Source organism: Arachis hypogaea, chromosome 16 (genome assembly GCF_003086295.3).
Source record: "Arachis hypogaea cultivar Tifrunner chromosome 16, arahy.Tifrunner.gnm2.J5K5, whole genome shotgun sequence".
NCBI lineage: Eukaryota > Viridiplantae > Streptophyta > Magnoliopsida > Fabales > Fabaceae > Arachis > Arachis hypogaea.
The window spans coordinates 21,055,178-21,077,853 of NC_092051.1; the positions used below are offsets into that span (position 1 = coordinate 21,055,178).

Genomic DNA, 22,676 nt, shown 5'->3' on the forward strand with positions numbered 1-22,676 from the left:
ATATTCAGTCTCTACGTGTAATATAATTCTACTATTAAAATTATGGTTGATGAATTTAATTCCACTAATAAAAAAAACAGTTTAATTTTTCTTCTTCTTTAATTTCAATCGAGTTCCAATTAACTTCCAAAAGTAGAAAAAGGTGTATAAAATAATAATTTTGAACTAACTTTTTTTTAGGTTCAACAATATAGAACATACATATCGTTTTTAAAACCCTGAATCCAAGACATAATAATGCTTAATCAACTCAAATAATTATTACTTTTATATTAAGTCTGGTCGTTAATAATCTCGTGCTAGCTATTAATAAGCTCAACATTATTTGCTCTCTTTCCACATATAAAAAATGGCAGAATGTATGAGATGTAAAAATTAAAACAATGTTTTTTTATTTATTTATTTTCCGATTCATTTATGACTTTTTATTGTTAGTAGTATAAAATTTTTGTGGTCTACAATGACATAATTATTTGGTGTGGTCCAATAATAAAAATTTCAGCTTTGGGCTTTAACCTTTATTATTTACGGATATGTAGTTGAAGTTATACAGTAACTTCTACATGCGACTCGGTAATTGCTAGTAGTTGGTTCGAAATCCCTTTAATTTCCAGTAAGCAATAATATACCATATATCCTCACTTTTTTTTTTTGTGAGGTGAGAGAATGATTAGATATATCTGTGCTGGGTGCCACCATGGATTCAACCAATCTCTGTAAATGTAACTTTCTTTTTGTTTTACCCCTTTGTGTAAATTTGTGTTTGGAACTAATAAATAAATAATAACCGAAAAATAATAGATTGAATCTGCGTAAATATAAATGTAATAGTATTTGAAATATATAATTGAGTAAAATACATTATTTCATAAAAACATAATTTTTCAATAATATTAATTGTACATAAAAAAAATTAACTACTAAATTAATTATTCGTACAAAATATATATTAAAATATAAAATACATATTAAAATAAATTAAATAATATATTTATACATAAATATATAATAATTAATTTTTTAACTAATTTTTAATATATACATAATATTTTTATTATTTAAATATAATAGATTGATAAAAAAATAAATTCTCTTTTATATAAATGTCAACCACTATATTTATTTTATATTTCACTTAATTTTTAAAATGTCAAGTAATTTGAATGATAGGAATATTCATTCAATTAATATGGCATTTCTTAGTAAATTGGTTTAGAATTGCTTTAATAATAGAGATAAGTTATGGGTTCAGTTATGATACATAAATATTTTTAGAATTTAACTTTTTTTTGTAACAACAGCAAAAAAAAATGCTTCAGCCATTTGAAAGAACAATCTCAAAACATTTGATGCTCTTAAGGATGAGTTCAGATAAAATGTTGGGAATGTGCAGTAATCTATGTGGTATGATAAGTAGATTCTTTTTGAAAGATTTTATGATCTTGTTTCCTATGTTCATATATCAGAGTCTGATTTTGTAGTGACAGATTTGTGATATGATGAATCTTGGAAGGTAGAGAGACTTGTATCGACAATTCCTCTTAAAGTCAAGCATTTCATTCATTACTTACACTATTCAACTTTGACTGACATGGAACCGAAAAATGTATAGTGTAAGGGAGGGTTATCATTAGCTGTTAAAGAATAAATTAAAATAAAATGAAAATAGCAATTAGAACTGGTTTTAGCACTTGAATCTTTTAAAATAGATAAAATTGATTGTGTGGTTTAGGTTCATAATGCTCTCCCGACATAGGTCTTCTGCTTCAGGCAGCATCTACCTAATTCGGTTATGTGCCAGAGATACAATGCGACTCCGAAGATAGTAAAACATTACCTTAGAGATTGTGTATATTTCAAAATTATTTGGCAGATGCTAGATCCTTGTGTTATTGATTCGGTTGAAGGCTTCTCTATAGAAGTCTGGTTTTCGGAATGTCATGTCTGGTAAAGAGACTCTTTTAGGAGCCGGAGTGTGGTGATTGTAGAGGCATAGGTGCAATGATATTTTTAATGCTAAAAATCATTGGACAGATCACAAGGTGGTTGCTCTCATCATACGTACGGTAATTGATCTAAGGTTATATATGAATATGTGTACTTTTTTTAGTATTTCTAGGAACCGTTTGTCCTGAAAATCTCCTGTAGATAATAAGTTTAAAGTTAATTATAATACTAGTTTGTTTACTGATTTGAGTTTGGCTGAATTTGGTGGTCTTAATAGAAATTCTAATGGGATTAGATTATGAGTTGTTCTGGTAGCTCTTCTCCCTAACCCATCACCTGACGTGAATTTTTTGTACTTTGGAGGGATCTTGTTTTAACTTGGGATTGCGAATTGAGAGACATAGTGTGTAAAATGGATTATATGAACATTCTTTATCTTTCGCATGACTCTCCTGATGAATATAAATATGAAATTGTTGATTCAGTTAACAAGATTTAGAAACTGTTATCAAGATCCTAATACGTGTAATTTGATTGAATGTGTAAAGAAGCAAATAAAATTGTGAATTAAATGGTTAGATATAGAATTAAAAAGTAATCTCAATTATATTATTTGATATAAATCTTGTAAATTATAAAGTTCTCCAATAAATCATTATATCTAATTTAAGATAAATATTTTATTTTGTGTTTTTTTTTTATTATTTAGAAAAAAAAAAAACACGCACACTAGTTAGAGAAAGTGTTAAGCAGCAATCAAATTTTGCATATTATTTTTTAAAAGAGTATATTATATGAATGAGGTCAAAAGGATGACTAATAAGTCTTCTTAATAGACGTTATTATTAGCTCAATACTCAATAAATGTTGCTTTACTTACATTTAAGGTTGAAATCTTGTGTACTCATTTTTTTTTTTGTTTTAAAAAAACATTATTTTCTGGTAACTACTTTTGTTATAAATGGTTACGCCTTTATTTAAAGAATTCAGATAGTTACTTAATAATGATAGGTGTTACATTGAGGTGTTATTTTGATGGCTTTGAATTATTTTCTCCACCTCATCATGATGGGTCTTGGACTCTTGAGATCTTTGTAATACGTACCCCAAAAAAAAAAGTTTTTACATTTAATGTTAAAAAGAATATAACAAAAATTCTTAGAAACCAATATTATCCGGCTAACATTGATAGCTAATATTCAACATACAAGAATGAAATTTTAAAGCTCTTAAAAACAAGAAGATCTGAAGTTTAATTAAAAAAAAAATCAAAATTCAAACTTAAAAGAATCTTAGGTTTAGTGAGCTTCATGATAATAAGTTTGTTTAGCAATCTGTTATAATATATAATATTGCTGAAATTAATTGCTATAATGTTAATTTCTTAGTATTATTCCAATTCAACTTTATATCTTAAAATATTTTGTTATTTTGTCATTAAAAATATAATAAAAAATATCAAAACATTTAAGAATTTTTAACTATTAATTTTGTTAAGTACATCATGTATATAGTGTAGGATATTAGCTCGGTAAAAAACTCAAGACTAATTAATTTCTAAATTGATTATTGTTATGACCGTTATGTTTCTATTATTAGAACTTCTCATTCTTACCATTAATAATAAATTTAATGGTAATGTTAACTGCTAAATTTGACTATCAATAGTTCTAAGCGTATTTCTAACAGTGAAAAGTATAGTGTGTGATCAATTACTATTCATTTTCTTACAATCCAAGTTATTGTTCTGATATCTTGCACTATTGATTTTTCTGTTATGCAATCATTAATAAAACTATGAAAGGTTAAGAAAAGAAAAGATAAAATTTTTTTATTGTAGTTATATAGAAAATAATACTATCTATTTATACTAAATAGATTATAAATTTTAAAATAGCTAAAACAATTAAATTTTTTAGATAATTTTATTAGACAACCATAAGCATAATAAACTTAAAAAAAAATAAATATAACAAATTTTGTTTCTAATAAAAAATGACAATAATTTATTCTATTTGTTGGGCTCACTTTATTGTTAGGCTGATTTTGTTTTGTTATGATGTTTTTTTGGTGTTGTCATGAGAAGAATGGTTTAATAATCATCTTCTTTATTCTTGCTGCGTCTTCTTGTTCAAGGCAATGTGTACTAAAAAATCTTGATAGTATCAGAGCTTCAAGTTGAAAGATCTATGGCTTCTCATAATGAAAATTCTGATAACTCCACCAGAAGTAATATCACAAATTCTATCACCCACATCATCTCTACAACTCCTAGCTATCACTATGCTTTCTAATAAGAGAAGTATAACTATCATAACAAAAATCAATTTAGAAACTAACTAATCTTAAGTTTCTTGATATGATGAACTAATCTCACTATATGTATGCTGTGTTTAACAAAATTCATAGGAAAACAACCACATGCGAATTTTTATCTATAATAGAAAAATATTATTTTTATCATTTTTAATTTTTTTGAAGAAAAATATAACCCAATAGAATTTTCATAGGAATTATTTAGTTTAATAATAATTAAGTTAATTATAGTATAATTAAAATAAAATAAATTTGCCATTTTTTAGTTATATCATATAATAAAAATAATAAATATCAAATTCTCAAATGTTAAATAAAATTACAATACAATTTTGAAAATAAATAACATTGCTAAATAATTTCTATTTGAAATAATATATAAGCTTTCCTATATTCAAGTATTATATCTTTATCATAAAGAAAATATGATGGCTATTTGAATATTGTTGTTGCGTATCGATTCTTTTTTTTTCTTATTTTAGTTTAATAATATATAATTTTGGGACAAAGATTTCCATTTAAGGATCACAATGGATTTCTCCATTTAAAAAATTACTTTCTATTTTTATTATATTACTGTTATGGATCCCCATTTATTTATGAGTCGGATATTTGTGAATATTAAATTTTAAAAATGAAAAAAATAAAATTTTGATAAAATTTTATACAATTTAATTAAAAAGTATTAAATTAAAGATAATTATATAACAATTTTGATCGAAGATCATAACTCGACAATAGTACTTTTTTTTATAATAATATAAATTTAAATCATTAATTAGTACAAATTTAGATATTATATATATCATTAATTTGTTTTTAAATAAAAAAATTAAACATATAAGAATTTAAAATTTTACGTCAATATAATATATATATATATATATAATTTTAAACTAGTAAAAATTTAGCAAATTTCCATAAAACAGATCAGATATATACTTCAATCCCCACTCTATTTTCGTTTATTTGTGGGAATGGATCTCTGTTTCCGTACAAATTTTACAGGTCTCTATTGTATTTTCCATCACGAGTTTTCTTTGCTGATTCCTGCATATTTGGGGTTTTTTTGCCATCGCGGAGTAGAGAATAGACAATATTCATTCCTATTTTAAAATTCTTTACATAAGGCGGTTTTCACCTTTTTATAAGACATATGTAACGTTTCTGTCCTCAATCGATACGAAATTTCGTAGTTCTTTTATTATGTGATTTTAAATGTTCACTTAAATGTTTATGAGTTAAAAGTAAAATTCGAAATAAAAAATTAATTGATATTAACTAATAAATAAGATGACTATTATATGATATTATTTTTATTTAAAAAATAATAATTAAAAACTGTTAAAATAATAATTTAATTAAATATACATAATTGACCTCCTAATTATACTCATTATGAAATCGTAATAATTGTAAAAAAGTTCATTATTGTTAAGCAGCGGCCTAGCTAAAAAACTTCTTGCATAGAGAGAATAATTATTAAAGTTTAAAGGTATAGGAAAATTGATTAACCGAGACTTGGTTGGATCGGACGTGTAACACTGTAACGACTTGAATATGAAAACGAAGGTTCCTTGTAAATTTTAATAGCCCGGAGAATAGAGATAGAGAGAGAAAGATAATAAACTAAAGAATTTATTTTTTTAAAAAAACAAAAGCTTAGTATAAATATCATTTGTCAGATAATAATATATATGTTGTCATTATATTAGTAAAAATGATTTTTTTTTTTAAATTGTAATAGCCTAGAAATAGAGAGAAGACAATAATGCAATAATATATACGCATGCGCATGAATATGTATTGTATATAAACAAATTTCAGTAGTCAGCATTTTTAATAAAATTTTAGCCAATATTTGATAAGTATCGGGTCTTTAATACTTTATTGTATTTAAATTTTATTTTTTGAATTTACATTAAAAAATACTAATACTGACCCATTGATGTTCAAAAATAACAAAATTTATTAGACTTTTAACACTATTAGCGCTATATATTATATTAAAAATGTTATTCTTACACTAAAATTAACTACTAAAATTAGTTATTAATATATTTGTATGTAAATATATGCGGTTTAATTTATTTTTTTAATATATATTTATATTTCAATATATATTTTATACTTATGACCGATTTTGGCGATTGATTTTAGTATACAAATAGCATAATTTATATTATATTAATAAATCATGCATCATCATATGCTGAACCAATTTATATAATGCATTTGAGTGGTCTGATATGACCGCCAATTCGAAGCCTTTTGTATCCAATAATCTACTACCTATGCAACTACCTGCACTTGAATCGTGGGCCATGCATATTTCAATATAATTAATTTACATTTTGATACTTTCTAAAATAAACCCCCAAGACTATATATAAATATAAGAGGGTGAAGTTGCAGTTACACTCAAGTAGTTCACTATATTCTGATCATCACTTGAAATGGCTAGGTGTATGGTGTGGATGTGTTACATTGTGATGGCAATAGTAGGAAGCAGTTTAATAGGAGCAACAGAAGGAGCAAGAGCATTCTTTGTGTTTGGGGATTCACTTGTGGATAATGGGAATAACAACTTCTTAGCAACTACTGCAAGAGCAGATGCTCCTCCTTATGGCATTGATTATCCAACTCGCAGACCCACTGGCCGTTTCTCCAATGGCTTAAACATTCCTGATTTTATTAGTACGCTTTTCATTTCTTATCCATTTTTAATTTTAACAAGTACACTATTGCTCAACGAGCTATAACGCAAATGACATAGTCTCTCCATACTCATCTAAGAGGTTACGACTTAATAAAAAAAGTATGTGATTTTTCAGGTCAGGCACTTGGTGCAGAACCCACATTGCCGTACTTGGATCCGGAGCTGAACGGAGATAGATTGCTCGTCGGTGCCAACTTTGCTTCTGCTGGCATTGGAATCCTTAATGATACTGGAATCCAATTTGTAAGTCAAATTATATTATATCAGACTAGGGTTTAATTTCTTCGCCATTAGGTCTGGTCATTATCAAAGAGACAACTTTTTACGTCTTTATCCATTATTATATTATTACGAAATATTAATGTCTCTTTCTACAATTTTCAATTCGCTTTTTCTAATACTACTACTCATGCTTTTAATGTCAATATTCTGTATTTATATTATTAATGTTCAAATTAAATGAGATATGAAACATTTACATTCTGAAGTTTTGTAATTATGTTAGGTAAACATCATAAGAATATACAGGCAGTTACAATACTTCGAAGAATACCAGCAAAGAGTGAGTGCACTGATTGGATCTGAGGAGGCTCAGCGCTTAGTGAATGGAGCGTTGGTGCTTATCACTCTTGGTGGCAATGATTTCGTTAACAACTATTATTTGATCCCTTACTCTGCTAGATCCCGCCAATACAATTTACCTGACTATGTTAGGTATTTGATATCCGAGTATAAGAAGGTTCTCAGGGTATGTAATTATCATTTCTATTTATGTTTTTTCTTCATCATTTATGTATTTTCTTCATCATTACTTGCCCTTTTTTCCTAACACTTTATTACTGGTCAAACTTATGCTACCTACTATATAACTGCACATGTGTTTGCTTTACTAATATAATACTTGTCACAATCTTTGTCATCATAGAAATGTTAGATAATTAGTATTTTTTATATTTATCTTATTTTTGAATTAATATTAGTCAATTTATATTTTTAAATTAAAAATATTATTTTTTAATACTTTTTGGAAAATGTCAGGAATCAACCGTCTTAGTAATAAAAAGTGGATAATTAGTTAGTATTAAATACAAGACGAAAATAAGAGAAAAAAAATGTTACTCATTTAGTATTTTTTATATTTTGCATAAAATAATTTATTTACTAATTAACTTATAGTGTGTGATTTATGGCACCCGCTAATTTGATTTGTTTTCTGCAAAAGTAGATGTGATAAGTCAAATCTTATCATTATGACCTAATTAATTAAGAAAAAGTATATCGAACTAATTTTAGTTAGTTAATATTAATTAATTTTTATTTTTATTATTTTTAAAAATTCAATATTTATCATTTAGAATATAATGTTAAAGATTTATAATTTAGAATTTAAAATTTAAATAAATAAAATAATTTTAAAAATTAACTAATGTTGGTTGAAAAAAAAAGCAAAATCTATAGTACGTATTATTCCTTAATTAAAAAAGAAAAGAAAAACACGTGTTTAATTTGCTCATTATTATTACATTTTATTTGTATTTCAGAGGCTATACGATATCGGAGCACGGCGGGTACTAGTGACGGGAACGGGTCCATTGGGGTGTGTTCCGGCGGAATTGGCCCAAAGAAGCAGGAATGGGGAATGTGCAACTGATCTGCAAGAAGCTGCTGCATTGTTTAATCCCCAACTTGTTCAAATTATTGGTCAACTCAATAGCGAAATTGGTTCCAATATCTTCATTGGAGCCAACACTCAACAAATGAGCAATAACTTCATCACTAATCCTACGGCATATGGTAATAATACCACCATAGTCAATATAAATAACTGCCTCATTGCCTCTTCTATAATATTAATACCCCACATTAATAACTATTATATAATTTGATAGTGACAAATAAATTTGACTTATATAGGACCACCCATGGAAATAATAACTATATATATTAGTTGTTGTTCATTCAAAAGTAGCTGGCTATAGGAGTGTTGAACTTATTGTCTTATTAGGTTAGAATAAGATATTATTAGGTTAATCTGATAATATATTTTTGAAGAATATATTTAGATGAGTGGTCCAATATTATTAGATCAAAATGATTCTAATTCTATTCTGGAATAAAGATCGAATATATTTAACATAATTTTAAAAAGAGTAAAGTGAAAAATAAATATTTAAAGATTTATATTTCTAATAGGTTAGTTTTTTAAAAAAAAGTATTAATAAAGTCTTTTAAAATAATAAACGTGGACAAGTTAGTTTAAATTAAGATTTTCTATTCTAATCATAGGAGCTAATTTAAAAGTAGTGTGTCTACATATATCTGTTATCTTAAAATATTTTATTGATATTTTTTAAATTTATCTGAAATATAAATTTTAAAGAATTTATTTGTCATTTGACATTTTTAAAAAGAGAAAATATCATTCTCCTTCCCTGTGAGATGTTAAAATGATACTCTTCTCCCCTCTATTTATAAAATGTATATTCCCCTCCCTTATAACTTTTAAAAAACCTCATCTTTAATCCATTTTAAATTTTTGTGTGTTAACTAATGTTACCTTTATCTATTTTCAAAAAAAAAAATATTTTTTACAAAAATACCCTTTAACAAAAATTTTATTTTTTTGTTATTAAATTTTGCTTAAGAAAATACTCTTTAATAATTGTATCTTTAGAAAGTTTGCTTAGTAAAATAAATTTTGCTTGGCAAAATACTCATTTTTAAAAGAGAAAATACCATGAAAATAAAGATATCTCGTCCTAATAAATATTTTACTCATTTTATTCTTGAAAGATGCAGAATTTTATGCATGGTTAAAATTCAGATCATTGAATTACTCTAGATAAGATGATCCACGAAGTTTAACTAACAACATTATTAAGTATCTAGGATCTAAGTCCATGAATAGATTCTTATCATACACATATATATCTAGAGAAAAAAAAAAAAAGATAAAGGTTACAAAAATTGATAAAAATCTGAGTAACTAATAAACAAATATCAATAACTACTTCTCTCGATTCAGGAATGGACAACATATTATTATTAATTAGTTGAGACAAAACTAGCTCACCTGTCACATGATGCATAGGCAGAAAAAGAAATTTCTTAATTTGTCTTAATTAACGATGCTGCCAGCTTTTGATCATTTATGAATACAGGTAGAGATAAATGTAGCTAGTAGCTAGAGAGTATAATAAGCTAAGTTATAACTATCACTGGACCGTGGAGACACACATATGATAATAATACTTAAAGTCCAATACATATAAATCAAACAATTAATTAAGTGTATGTGCATGGCACTAATAAATAATAATAACAACAAATGAATTGTTGTATTGTGTTGTGTGTATGCAGGATTCGTTACATCAAAAGTAGCATGCTGTGGTCAAGGACCCTACAATGGAATAGGACTATGCACAGTGTTATCAAACTTGTGCCCAAACCGTGACGCATACGCATTTTGGGATCCATTCCATCCATCAGAAAGAGCCAACAGTATAATTGTTCAACAGATCTTGTCGGGAACCACAGAGTATATGTATCCATTTAATCTCAGCACCGCTTTGGCCTTGGACTCCATGAAGAACTAGATCAGATAATCAAGGGATATTTATGTCATTTTGTTTTAATACTACTGTACTTTTATATGTATGGGTTGTAGTAGCTAATTTAATTTTTTTAAGATGTATTTTTGCATGTTGGAATAATAATGCCTTGAAAATTAGTTTCGAGCAACCGCAGCCAAAGTACTCTCCGGGTTATGTCTACCGTATAATGTATTTGATTCATGGATGAAGAAGAATTCTCTCATTTGCAGCTTCATTTCTCTTATCTCTTCATCAACCATATAAAATACGCAAAATAATTCATTCTTAATTTTCAGTAAGAACGACTATTTTTTTTAGAAAAATATTAGACTAATATTTTTAGTATTAAAAAAAGAGTTTAATTTTAATGTAATGATTGTGTAAAATATTTTACATAGTCATGCAATTATAATCATTACTATTTACACGGCCAATATTAAAAATAGTTATTTTTGTTAATATGACATTATGTGATTGAATACACTATATAATAGTTTTACACTGATAATGTATCAAAATTAAATTTATTTAAAAATAAAAATTAGTTCAAAGATAAGATCAAAGTTTAAAAAAATTGTAATTAGTCCAATAATTTTATTTTATTTTGTTTCTTATACTATTCTCTAATCCGACAAGTCAATAAATAATTTATTGCGAATTGGTGGTTAATGAATTATTGTATATACAAGAGCAATGCAAACTCTGACATTTGTTAAGCAAATAATTAAATTAAGGATCCCGCTAGGGAGACAATGGACTATTTGTACAATGTGTACAATGGGCTATTGAGTTATAAAATGAACATCCCCCGTACTATCTAGAATAACCATCCGTATCATGTCATGATACCACTCATCCCAAAAGTTTCAGCTGAAGGGAACAGGTAACATTAATGATTATATCTCTAATACTTCATAAACCTCCATTGTACACATTATATAAATATTCCGTTGGCTCCTCATACTTTTCCTTAAATTAATTATTCGACCAATTTAATTATTTTGTTACTATATATATTGATTGATGAATACAAGTAATTAGCCTCCTTCAACACTTGAATTACGTAGCCTTTTTTTTTTTTATCATATGAATTGGCTCGTCTTCAATCATAGTCATAGACATTACGAATTCACTCATACTACATTCACACACGAAATATTTATGAATTCCATTCATTACTCAGCCAAATTTTAAATTTGAATGTATTTATTGTAAGGTAAAAATAATGACCATTACACCAAAATCTTGGTACAATTACTTAGACATTTAGCCTCCTTGATCCCAAATATAGTCTAAAGTGGTGTGTGAAAAGCAAGGTGAAAATAATTGGGCTTATCAGTCAAGCCCACATTTGATTTGGTTCCGCACTTTAGCTAGTGCAAATATATATATAAAATTAAATTGAATTAATTTAGTAGTTAATTTATTAATTTGCTTAAATAAGTATTAAGGGTTTGTATGTTATCTTATGCATGTAATAATTCATTGGATAACAACAAACTCTTAAATAGAGTTTAGTAACGAGACGGATTAATATATAATTATATATATATATACTTTTCCTTTATAATTCACATTTGATAATTAGGAAACCTTTGGCGTAGGAGTGAGAAATAAGAGACACTTGGCTCAAAATAGAAATGTTCGATTCGTGACCGGAATAATACTACATCAACTATATATATAGCACCCAAAAATAACATGACCTATATTAAAAGCATGCACAATATCCAACAGGAAACATACCAGTTTTCACTTTTAGTACTGCATCATGGTCTCTTTTTTCTAGTTTTACAATGTCCTCTGGGCGGTGGAAATAATTTCTAGCTAGTTAGGCATCCTATTTACACTTGTCACATGCCACATGCACTTTGAGAACCATAAACCCAAATCATTCAAATTCAACTATATAGACAACCTAAAAGTTTTCATTTAATAATAAGCAGCTATAAAATGGGTTGAATTCGTGATGTTTGTTCCACATACACACACATAGTGGCTCATCAAATGATGGCATTCCCATCAAGTTTTATTATGACATGTTTGGTTGTGATTTTCTTAGTGGCGGGAAGTGAGGCGGCTAAGTCTAATAATAAGGCGAGGGCTTTCTTTGTATTTGGAGACTCACTTGTTGATAGTGGCAACAACAACTATTTAGTGACAACTGCAAGAGCTGATTCCCCTCCTTATGGTATTGACTACCCAACTGGCAGACCAACTGGCCGTTTCTCCAACGGCCTCAACATTCCTGACCTTATTAGTTAAGTCTCCCATCTTTAAATACATTCACTTTTTTTACTATATTATTTTCTTAAAATTAAAAATATTTAAAATAAAAAAATACTGTAGTTATGTTTAATTAATTTTTTAAATTTTTTGGATTAATCAAAGATGTAGGTAACAATGCTGAAGGGATTATTAATGCAATTAGAAAGAATAAGAGAATAAAGAGAGAATTGGCTGAATTTGAGTATGCGTAATACTATATATATATATATATATATATATATATATATATTTTTTGTCAGTAATAATTTGTATTTATATTAACAGGTATTTTGCATATAAAAAGTATATAATTTGTATTTATATTTATTAGAATTTTGTCGTATACATAAATTAATACAGTTTATATTTATATTTTTCAAAATTTATACACATAATTTAATAAAATTTATTTGTTAAAAATAATTTAATATTTATACTGATCAAATGATAGTCAAAACTACTAAAAATTATTGATCTCAAATTTTTTTTAGTATAATTGAATTGGACCTGCAGATACTAAACTATACGAGTCTATGATTTATATATGCAGATCAAAAAGAAGAAAGCAGCATTCATTATCTAAACCTAATTGAAATAACAAAAATTTTTTTAAAAAAGTTTTAAGGATCAGCACTTTTATTAAAATTTAACCCGTATTTAACTATAAAAAAAAAGAATGTGTAATTTCACACTATTAAATATAATCTTACACTATTAAAAATACTAATAATAATTAATTAATGACTACAAATTATAAAATATGCTAATTTCTAACACTACTAAATATTCTCTACTAATAGATTTTCCTAACAAGCTTCCGTCTATTTACTAATTACTAATTGTATTCTATCTCTGATAACTATCGTTTACAACTGCATGCATGCAACTTATTTTCTCACTTTTGAGCTAAGTATTTTAATTTGAAAATTAATCATATATGACATGTGTTAATATTTTTATGGAAATGTTTGGTATCAAAAAAATATTTAACTAAAATCAGTTATAATTTATTTTATTTAATATTTATATATACTATGACAATTAATAAATGTTTTTGTTTCCGTAACGTTACCGTACTTTTAAAGATTTTACTAATAATAAAGTAACAAGTGCATTAAAGAAAGCAAATAATATAAATTTTCTTTATAAACCATATAATAAGATTATGATATTTTGGTGATATTGAATGCATAAACATCCTTCTTAACACTCATGAGAAAGTTTCAATTTTTAATTAACTGTGTCCATTGACTTTCTCAGGTCAACAACTTGGCGCAGAGTCGGTGTTGCCGTACTTAAGTCCAGAGCTAAGGGGAGAGAAGCTTTTAAATGGTGCCAATTTTGCTTCCGCTGGAATTGGCATCCTTAATGACACTGGAGCTCAGTTTGTAAGTCATATAAACACGTGATTAAATATTAATCTAGCTATTAGTTAATTAAAAATGAAGTGCTAACACTGTTAATGACTCAATATACAACTTGCAGTTAAATATAATTAGAATGTATAGACAATTGGATTATTTTGGAGAATACCAGCGACGAGTGAGTGCTCAAATTGGAGCAGCACGAACTAAGACACTGGTGAATCAAGCATTGGTCTTAATCACTGTTGGTGGTAACGATTTTGTAAACAATTACTACTTGGTACCTTATTCTGCAAGGTCTCGCCAATATTCCCTTCCAGATTATGTCAAATTTCTCATTATAGAATACAGGAAACTCTTGCAGGTAATAAATGACTACTTTACAATGTATGTGTAATAACTTTTATTAGCTAGACAAATGAAATTATGATTTTGAATGCAGAGACTATATGATCTAGGAGCACGTAGAGTACTTGTGACAGGAACTGGACCATTAGGTTGCGTGCCAGCAGAACTAGCCATGCGTGGAACAAATGGGGGATGTTCTGCTGAACTTCAACGTGCTGCATCATTGTACAACCCTCAGCTAGTACATATGATCCAAGGACTCAACAAAAAAATTGGCAAAGATGTTTTCATTGCTGCAAATACCGGAGAAATGCACAATAATTTCGTTAATAACCCCAAAGCTTTTGGTAAAGTACCTATCCCATCATAATTATCTTGTATGTGGAATTTATTTTTGAGTTAGTCTTGGTGCAAATTATAACTCAGTCTATTAATTAAATTTAGTGTGTATTTGTAACAATATTATTTTAGTGGGAGATCAAAAATCAGTTAAAATTTGTTTTATTTAATATTTATTAATTATTATAATAATTAATAAATGATAAATAAAGTAAGTTTTGATCGATTTTAGTTAATTCTTTAGTTATCAAACATTTTTTTATTTAAGTATATATGATAGAAATTAATTGAAAAAAATACAAAAATATTATGTACATGCTAAAAATTAGCCAATAAATATTTATATATAAATATATATTATTTAAATAATTTTTAATGTATATTTTATATTTTAACATATATTTTATACTGATTTAATGACCGATTTTTTGTGTACACTTAATATAATTGAAGAAAATAAATCATTTTATTTATTCTGAAGGCACTTAAAAAAATCTCATATGCTAATATATTTTTCAAAAAAAAATTAAGAATCTAACAGAATTTATTATTTTTTGTTAGTATTTTTAGCTATTAACCCAATTTATTTAGTTTAGCAATCTAATGATATAATTTGAGTCCAAATTTTTAAATATTATTATCTAATTATTGATAAAAAAAAAAAATTTGCTAGTCTTTTAGTATTTTTCATTTTTCGTTTAAGGCACCAATTATAATTGAGATTTATAATTATATCCCTATTGTTGGGCAGGGTTTACGACATCACAAATTGCTTGTTGTGGGCAAGGACCATACAATGGGATTGGGCTGTGCACATCACTTTCTAACCTATGTCCAAATAGAAACTTGTATGCTTTTTGGGATCCATTCCATCCATCTGAAAAGGCCAACAAACTAATTGTGCAACAAATTATGTCTGGTTCTACAAAATACATGAACCCCATGAACCTCAGCACAGTCCTGGCTTTGGATTCTACTTCTACCACATGATCTCCTTTCTTCTCTATATATGACGATATTTGTTTGGAATTGTTTATTTTTATTAATTTGTAATTGTATCAAGTTATTTAATATTTATTGTGTCATGACTCTAATAGTCTTTATGGTTCAATTCATCAATAAACTTTTCACAAGATATATATATTTGAGTATTTGACACACTATGATTTTCTTCCATTTTTTTAATCATCAAATTCACTGGTGAAATTCATCATTGTGCAAGAGATATACATATTAAAGCTAGCTTTTTAGTATAAAGAGACATGCGAAAAGCTATCAAATTGTAATTTCTTTTGATTTTGTTTTGTTATATAAATTGTGATATTATTAAAAATAAAATATGATTATAAACTGATTATATGCTATAACTCGGTTATAGACATTACGAATCAAAAATTAATATTTGATATGCCTGATATAGATCGATTATACGGTATAACTTGGCTATCAACATTACAGATCAGAAATTAATATTAATATCACATAAACCGTTTTCAAACATCTTTATTTTTTATTATTAGCATGATTATAACTGATATAAGCTAAAGAAAAAGAGGTAAGCGACTAATCTGATAATTACTTTTTAAAATAGAGCTCTTTATTCACACACTAAATTGAGCGTTGGAGTGCCTTTTGTAGATACCCACCCTCCCTGTTCTCTTTGTGCCGAGATGTAACTCATCCCAACTAAAAGCTGAAAGATAGCCACTGGAAAACGAGCTATATCAGAGTGAGGCCATACAAGAATAAATTGGCGTCCACCGTGAGGCTTAGTTTAAATTTTCTTTGAGCTCCAAAACTATAACGTATACACATTGGCTGATCAACCTCCTCCAACGCCATCCGATCTTCTTCGGATGGTAACAGAGCTACAACAAGCTAATACGTGCATGGCAGAAGAAAATCAAAGAATAGCAAATCGGATAGCTGAACTTACCAATGTTCGGATAACTAATAATGATGATCATCATGAACAATCAAATAACGAGGAAGAAAAATCTGATCCAACTTATGTTTCTAAAACTTAAGAACACGAGGGAGATCAACCAGCCAATGAAGAAGCAGACTCAGTCAATGCAGCTGGTCCATTTACTGCAGATGTCATGAACTTCCAATTGCCTAGAAACTTTGCACTACCAATGACTTTAACTCCTTATGATGTCTTAGGTGATCCAAAAAAGCACATCAAAAAATTTCGTTCTATGATAATAATAAACGGTGCTTCTGACCCTATTCTTTGTCGTTGTTTTTCCACTTTTTAGATATTCCTGCACTTGATTGATTTTTCGCTTTGCCTGTAGAATCTATTTCATGTTTTCAGAAACTATCTAAGCTATTTGAGGATCAATTTGCTGTATCTTCCATTTACTTGCATGATTCAGATTATCTAAGCATGGTCAAACAAGGACAACATGAAAATTTTTGAGATTATGCTATTCGATTCACAAAGGTGGCTATGAGCATTACAAACTTTCATCCAAAGGTACATCTACATGCTATTAAAAGCGGACTATGCCCAGAAAAGTTTCAAAAAACCATAGTTGTTGCCAAGCCGAGAACCTTAGCCTAGTTTCGGGAGAAAGGTCAAATGGAGATTGAAAAACTTTGACAAGCTCGGAGGTTGGAGAGAGGCAACCCTAGCAAGGACGATGATAAAGCTTGGGATAATAAGAAATCTTTTCGGTTAACACGTCATTATGATTCTTACACACAGTTTGATACTAAAAGAGAAAAGAATTATTATAGAAATTTTGAATGTCAAGCTTATTAAACCGCCAAGGAAGGCGGACACCTATCAAGATCTAGAAAACGTTGACAAGACAAAATATTGTGCTTTTCATGAGAAGCATGATCATACCACTGATGAGTGCGTGGTAGCAAAAGATCTTGCTAGAACAGTCAGCTCGACAAGAACATCTGGACAAATACATCGGTGGCCACATTCAAAGGTGCACGGGACATTCTACCGAACACTCTTCTACAGGACATGTTTTTTGTGAGAAAGATAAAATAGCTCATATCCAACCTAATCAACCTCGGGATGTTATTAATTGTATTATAGAGGATTTGTAGGTGGGGGTGTCTCCAATTTTGCTCAAAAACACACATACTGAGCTATGCTTTTGGTAGAGGGAGCTTTTGTTATTGCTCAACCTCCCCTATTGTTTCAAACATGGTATTCAAACCATCTAATTTTCACACAACAATAACTAACTTGGATGATCCAGTGGTAATATCTATACAATTGGAAGATCTAATCGTTCAAAAAGTTCTTTTAGATCCAGGAAGTGGCGTAGATGTCCTCTTTTTTTCTACATTTCAGAAGATGAAATTAAGCAATCGCATCTTACAACCTTCTATTGGTGACTTAGTTGGTTTCTTGGGAGAACGTTTTCCTGTTTTGGGATCTGTGTGGTTACAAATCATATTGGGTGGGCATTCCTTATCTAAAATTTTGTATATTCAATATCTTCTTGTTAATTGCTATAGTCCTTATAGCTTAGTACTTGGTCATCCTTTTTTAAATAAATTTGGTGCCATAGTTTTCACAATTCATCTTTGTGTTAAGTCTCTTGTGCAGGACGATCTTATCGCCACTATTCATAGCGATCACCGTGAAGCTTGACATTGTTACAATGCTAGTCTCAAAACAAGTACCTCAAACCAAGCTATAGGTGCACATGTTAATGTAGTTCATAACTAGGATGATTTTTCCAAATTAGCTGAATTAGATCCCATGACTGAATTGCAAGATAGAACCACTTCAATGAAAGAATTACAGAAAATATCTTTAACTAATGATATAAATAAGTTTACCTATGTAGGCGTTGCTTTACAAGGAAGTGAGAAAGATGAGCTCCAGCAGTTTTTTCGACAAAATGTCGATCTGTTCGCTTGGACTCCAACATATATGCCTGGCATAGATCCATCATTTATTTGACATAAGTTGGCTTTAAATCTCTCCATATGACCTATAGCTCAAAAGAAGCGCAACCTTGGAGTTGATTAAAGACAAACATCTTTAGAAAAAACCAAAAAACTCATTGAAGCCGATTTTATCCGTGGGATCAAATTTACCATTTGGATGGCAAACATAGTATTGGTAAAAAAGCATAACGGTAAATAGTGTACATGTGTTGATTTCACTGATTTAAATAAAAGATTGTCCTAAAGATGTATACGCTTTAGATTCTATTGATATTTTAGTCGATAATGCTTCTGGTTTTGGTACTTGAAGTTTCATAGATGCTTATTGTAGTTAAAATCAAATATTAATGCATTCCTTAGATCAAGATAAAACTGCTTTTATAATTGATTATGGTAACTTTTGTTATAAAGTTATGCCTTTTTGTCTAAATAATGTAAGAAATACTTATCAAAGACTCATGGATAAAGTATTTGTTGACCAAATTGGTTAGAATATAGAAGTTTATGTTGATGATATGGTGGCAAAAACCAAAGTCGGCTAGTCTCATATTGATGACCTCAGTGAGATCTTTGGGGGTTCAAAAAGAATTCTTTGGGTTTTTACTAACAAGTCGAGGAATTGAGACAAACCCAGAGAAACGTCGAGCTGTGCTAGAGATGCAGAGTCCTCAAACAATAAAAAAAGTCCAACGATTAATAAGGAGACTTGCTGCTCTTTCTTGATTTTTGCCTTGTTTAGCTTGCCAATCATCTTGCTTTTTTCAATCATTAAAAAAGAAGAACAGTTTTAATTGGGATGATACATGTGAGAATGCTTTTCAAAAAAATTAAAACTACTCTTTCACAACCCCTATTCTACAAAAACCAAAAAATAGAGAACCACTTTATTTCTATTTATCCATAGTCGATTGGGCTGTTAGTTCTATTCTTGTTACAGAGCGAAACAAAGTTCAACAACCAATATACTTTGTAAGCAAATCACTACAGCATGAAGAACTTCAATCCCTAAAAATCAAAAAGCTTGCATTAGCCTTGGTGTTTTCGGTAAGACGTCTGAAACCATATTTTCAAAGCCATGCTATTATAATTCGAACCGAGTAGCCATTATGACAAGTTTTTACCTTGCCAGAATTAGCTGGCCGACTTATAAAGTGGTCTGTCGAGCTCTCTTAGTTTGATATTTAATATCATGCTCGATGATCAATCAAATCACAGTGCTTAGTAGATTTCGCCGTTGAATTTACACTACTTGTCAGAAACGAACATCCTTATATATGGACTCTTTATGTAGATGGTGTCTCTAATTCCCAAGGGTGTGGAACTGGTAATCTTTCGGAAGATGGCAATGAAACTATCTTAGAATATTTTCTACATTTCTCCTTTAAAGCAAGCAACGATCAAATTGAATATGAAACCTTACTGATCGGTTTGCGATTAGATATAGACTTGCATATTTCAGAACTAAAAATTCATTGTGATTCTCTCTTGATTGTCCATGAGGCAAACAAATTATTCCAAATCAAAGATTCTCTTTTAATAAAGTATTTAATTATTGTTGATTTTCTCATTTTTAATTATAATTGTTTCTATGGTACCTAACATTTACTTTTATGATTCAAAAATACAGAAATAGATCTCACCTTATATTTTTAGAAAAATTAAATAAAATTTTATAGACACCAAAGAATCTCCTAATAATTATATCCAACACCATGATTTTAAAATAAAAATTAACATTAGATAACTAATCAGGGAAATCACCTAAAGAAATGGAATCAGTTTCAATATTACGTGAATGTTCTAAAGCATAATGCATTACGTGATTGTTCTTATTCTATGTAAATTGAATTTAGTAAAGTCAATTTTAAGTTCTCTATATAAATTGAATTGAATAAATTCGTTTTACCACAAACCATAATAAATTGAATTAAAAAGTTTTGAATTAGTACATATATAGTAAATCAAAACTAATAGATTCGATTTACTAGTAAAGTCATATTGGGGAGTTACATACTTAGGTAAATCGAATAATGCTATTTCAATTTAATAATTTTGTAACTCATAGTAAATTGAAGCCAATTGTTTTGATTTAAACTAGGTACTGCCAAGGTAAATCAATGTTACTTGTTTCGATTTACTCTTGACAAGCTCTATAAAAGAGTTCAAATTTGTTAGATACAAATTATATTTACAATTCTCCACTTCACTACAAACACAAATTTTATGAGGAAATCTTGAAAATTCTGGATATGAAGATGACCTGAATCGTATATATTGTTTGGATGGAGTTGCTTATATTGCTGATAGTATCAATAAAGACGTAAGTAAATGAATTTTTTTAAATTAGATTAAAAATGTTATTCATATTTAGTGAGCATTATTTTAATAAAAATGTTAGATCGCATAGTGACTATAAATTTTGTTAAAGCTATTAAATTAGAAATATTGGTGCTATTAGTGATCTAGAATTACTTTATGAATTAGAAATGTTAGTATTAGTTGAACGTAAATTTAGTGAAGATTTGATTTTTATGAATAATATTAGATTAGAGTAAGATGTATATTTTTAGATAGGACCTTAAGTTTTTGGGGTAATATTGTCATCGATTTTATTAAGAAATTCTTAATATAATATAAGATTATAATTTCTTAAACTTTTTTTTATTATAATTGTAGCCGACCCGATGTATTATTAGCATGAAAACAATATATAATTAAAATTTTAAATATATTATTTCTCAAATTACATATTATATAATATAGTAAGTCTTTTTATATAAAGCATAACTATCTGTTATTTCTGATTCTGGAAAATTCAAGTTTTAACCCTTATGCCATCTTGAAAGGCTATACTTTATATTAATTTTTTCAACATAAAAAATCTCAATAATGATTCTTTAGATGCTAATGAGTCAAAAGATAATTTTTAATGAATTTTTAGAAGTCGTTTATTATTCCGTTTTAAATTCATAAGTTTACAAAATGTAGATTTTCTGGAATTTGAACTAAACCACAAAAGTTATATTAATGTTCTTATTCATTTTGATTTTTTGATATTTTATTTGAATCCAAATAGAAAATTTTTTTATTGATATTTATGTTTTAAAGTTAATATAATTAACTTAACAGTAGTAAATTCAATACTTTGTATAAGCAGCGGATTCGATTTACTATATATGTACTGTTCAGTAATAAATCGAATAAATTATATTCGATTTTACATATATATGCTGTATTAGTAGTAGATTGAATCTAGTTGATTCGATTTACTATTAATACAACATATACATGCTAAATCAAATCCAATTTATTCGATTGACTACTAAAAAGTGTAAATTGAATCTAATTAATTTAATCTATATAAAATCATTTAGGATATATATGTAAATTATTTTATTTTAAGATACTAGTATAATATTAAATGCCGTTTAGTTTGATTATTTTATTTATCCTATATTTATGTAGAATTTAAGGGAACATTGGAATGGTCAGATAACGATTTCTTCTCATATAACAAGAGTTAAGCCCTATTTTGGTTCCTGAGATTGACGAGTTGCACTGATTTAGTCATCAATATCCCGATTGCACTAAATTAGTCTCCCAGATTCAAAAAAATGCACCATGTTAATCCTTACCCTGTTTTTCATCACCGGAGGACTGACGCCGTTAGTGACGTGGCCAAATATTGCCACGCTGGACACACTAACGGTTATATGACGTGGCCTAAAGTTTGATTTGCTCCAATTTAGTCCTTATCCCCCTTTTAAAACCTAAGTTCATCCTGTGACCCCATCATCTTCTTCTTCTTCTCGTTTCTCTCTGGTTCTTCGTCTCCTGCTCCCTTCCGAGTTTACC

At 28.1% G+C, this 22,676-nt stretch overlaps 2 protein-coding genes across 2 annotated transcripts; both read left to right on the forward strand.

Annotated features, from left to right (window-relative positions):
- Positions 1–6,460: 6,460 nt before the first annotated feature.
- Positions 6,461–10,810, forward strand: LOC112758939 (GDSL esterase/lipase At5g33370). The gene is made up of 5 exons (XM_025807730.3): positions 6,461–6,960; positions 7,098–7,225; positions 7,488–7,730; positions 8,524–8,776; positions 10,343–10,810. The coding sequence occupies exons 1-5, from the start codon at positions 6,720–6,722 to the stop codon at positions 10,576–10,578; spliced, it is 1,101 nt and encodes a 366-aa protein (XP_025663515.1). The 5' UTR covers positions 6,461–6,719; the 3' UTR covers positions 10,579–10,810.
- A 1,658-nt stretch (positions 10,811–12,468) lies between these two features.
- On the forward strand, positions 12,469–16,033 carry LOC112759185 (GDSL esterase/lipase At5g18430). The gene is made up of 5 exons (XM_025808005.3): positions 12,469–12,835; positions 14,104–14,231; positions 14,329–14,571; positions 14,650–14,902; positions 15,646–16,033. The coding sequence occupies exons 1-5, from the start codon at positions 12,583–12,585 to the stop codon at positions 15,882–15,884; spliced, it is 1,116 nt and encodes a 371-aa protein (XP_025663790.1). The 5' UTR covers positions 12,469–12,582; the 3' UTR covers positions 15,885–16,033.
- Positions 16,034–22,676: the final 6,643 nt, after the last annotated feature.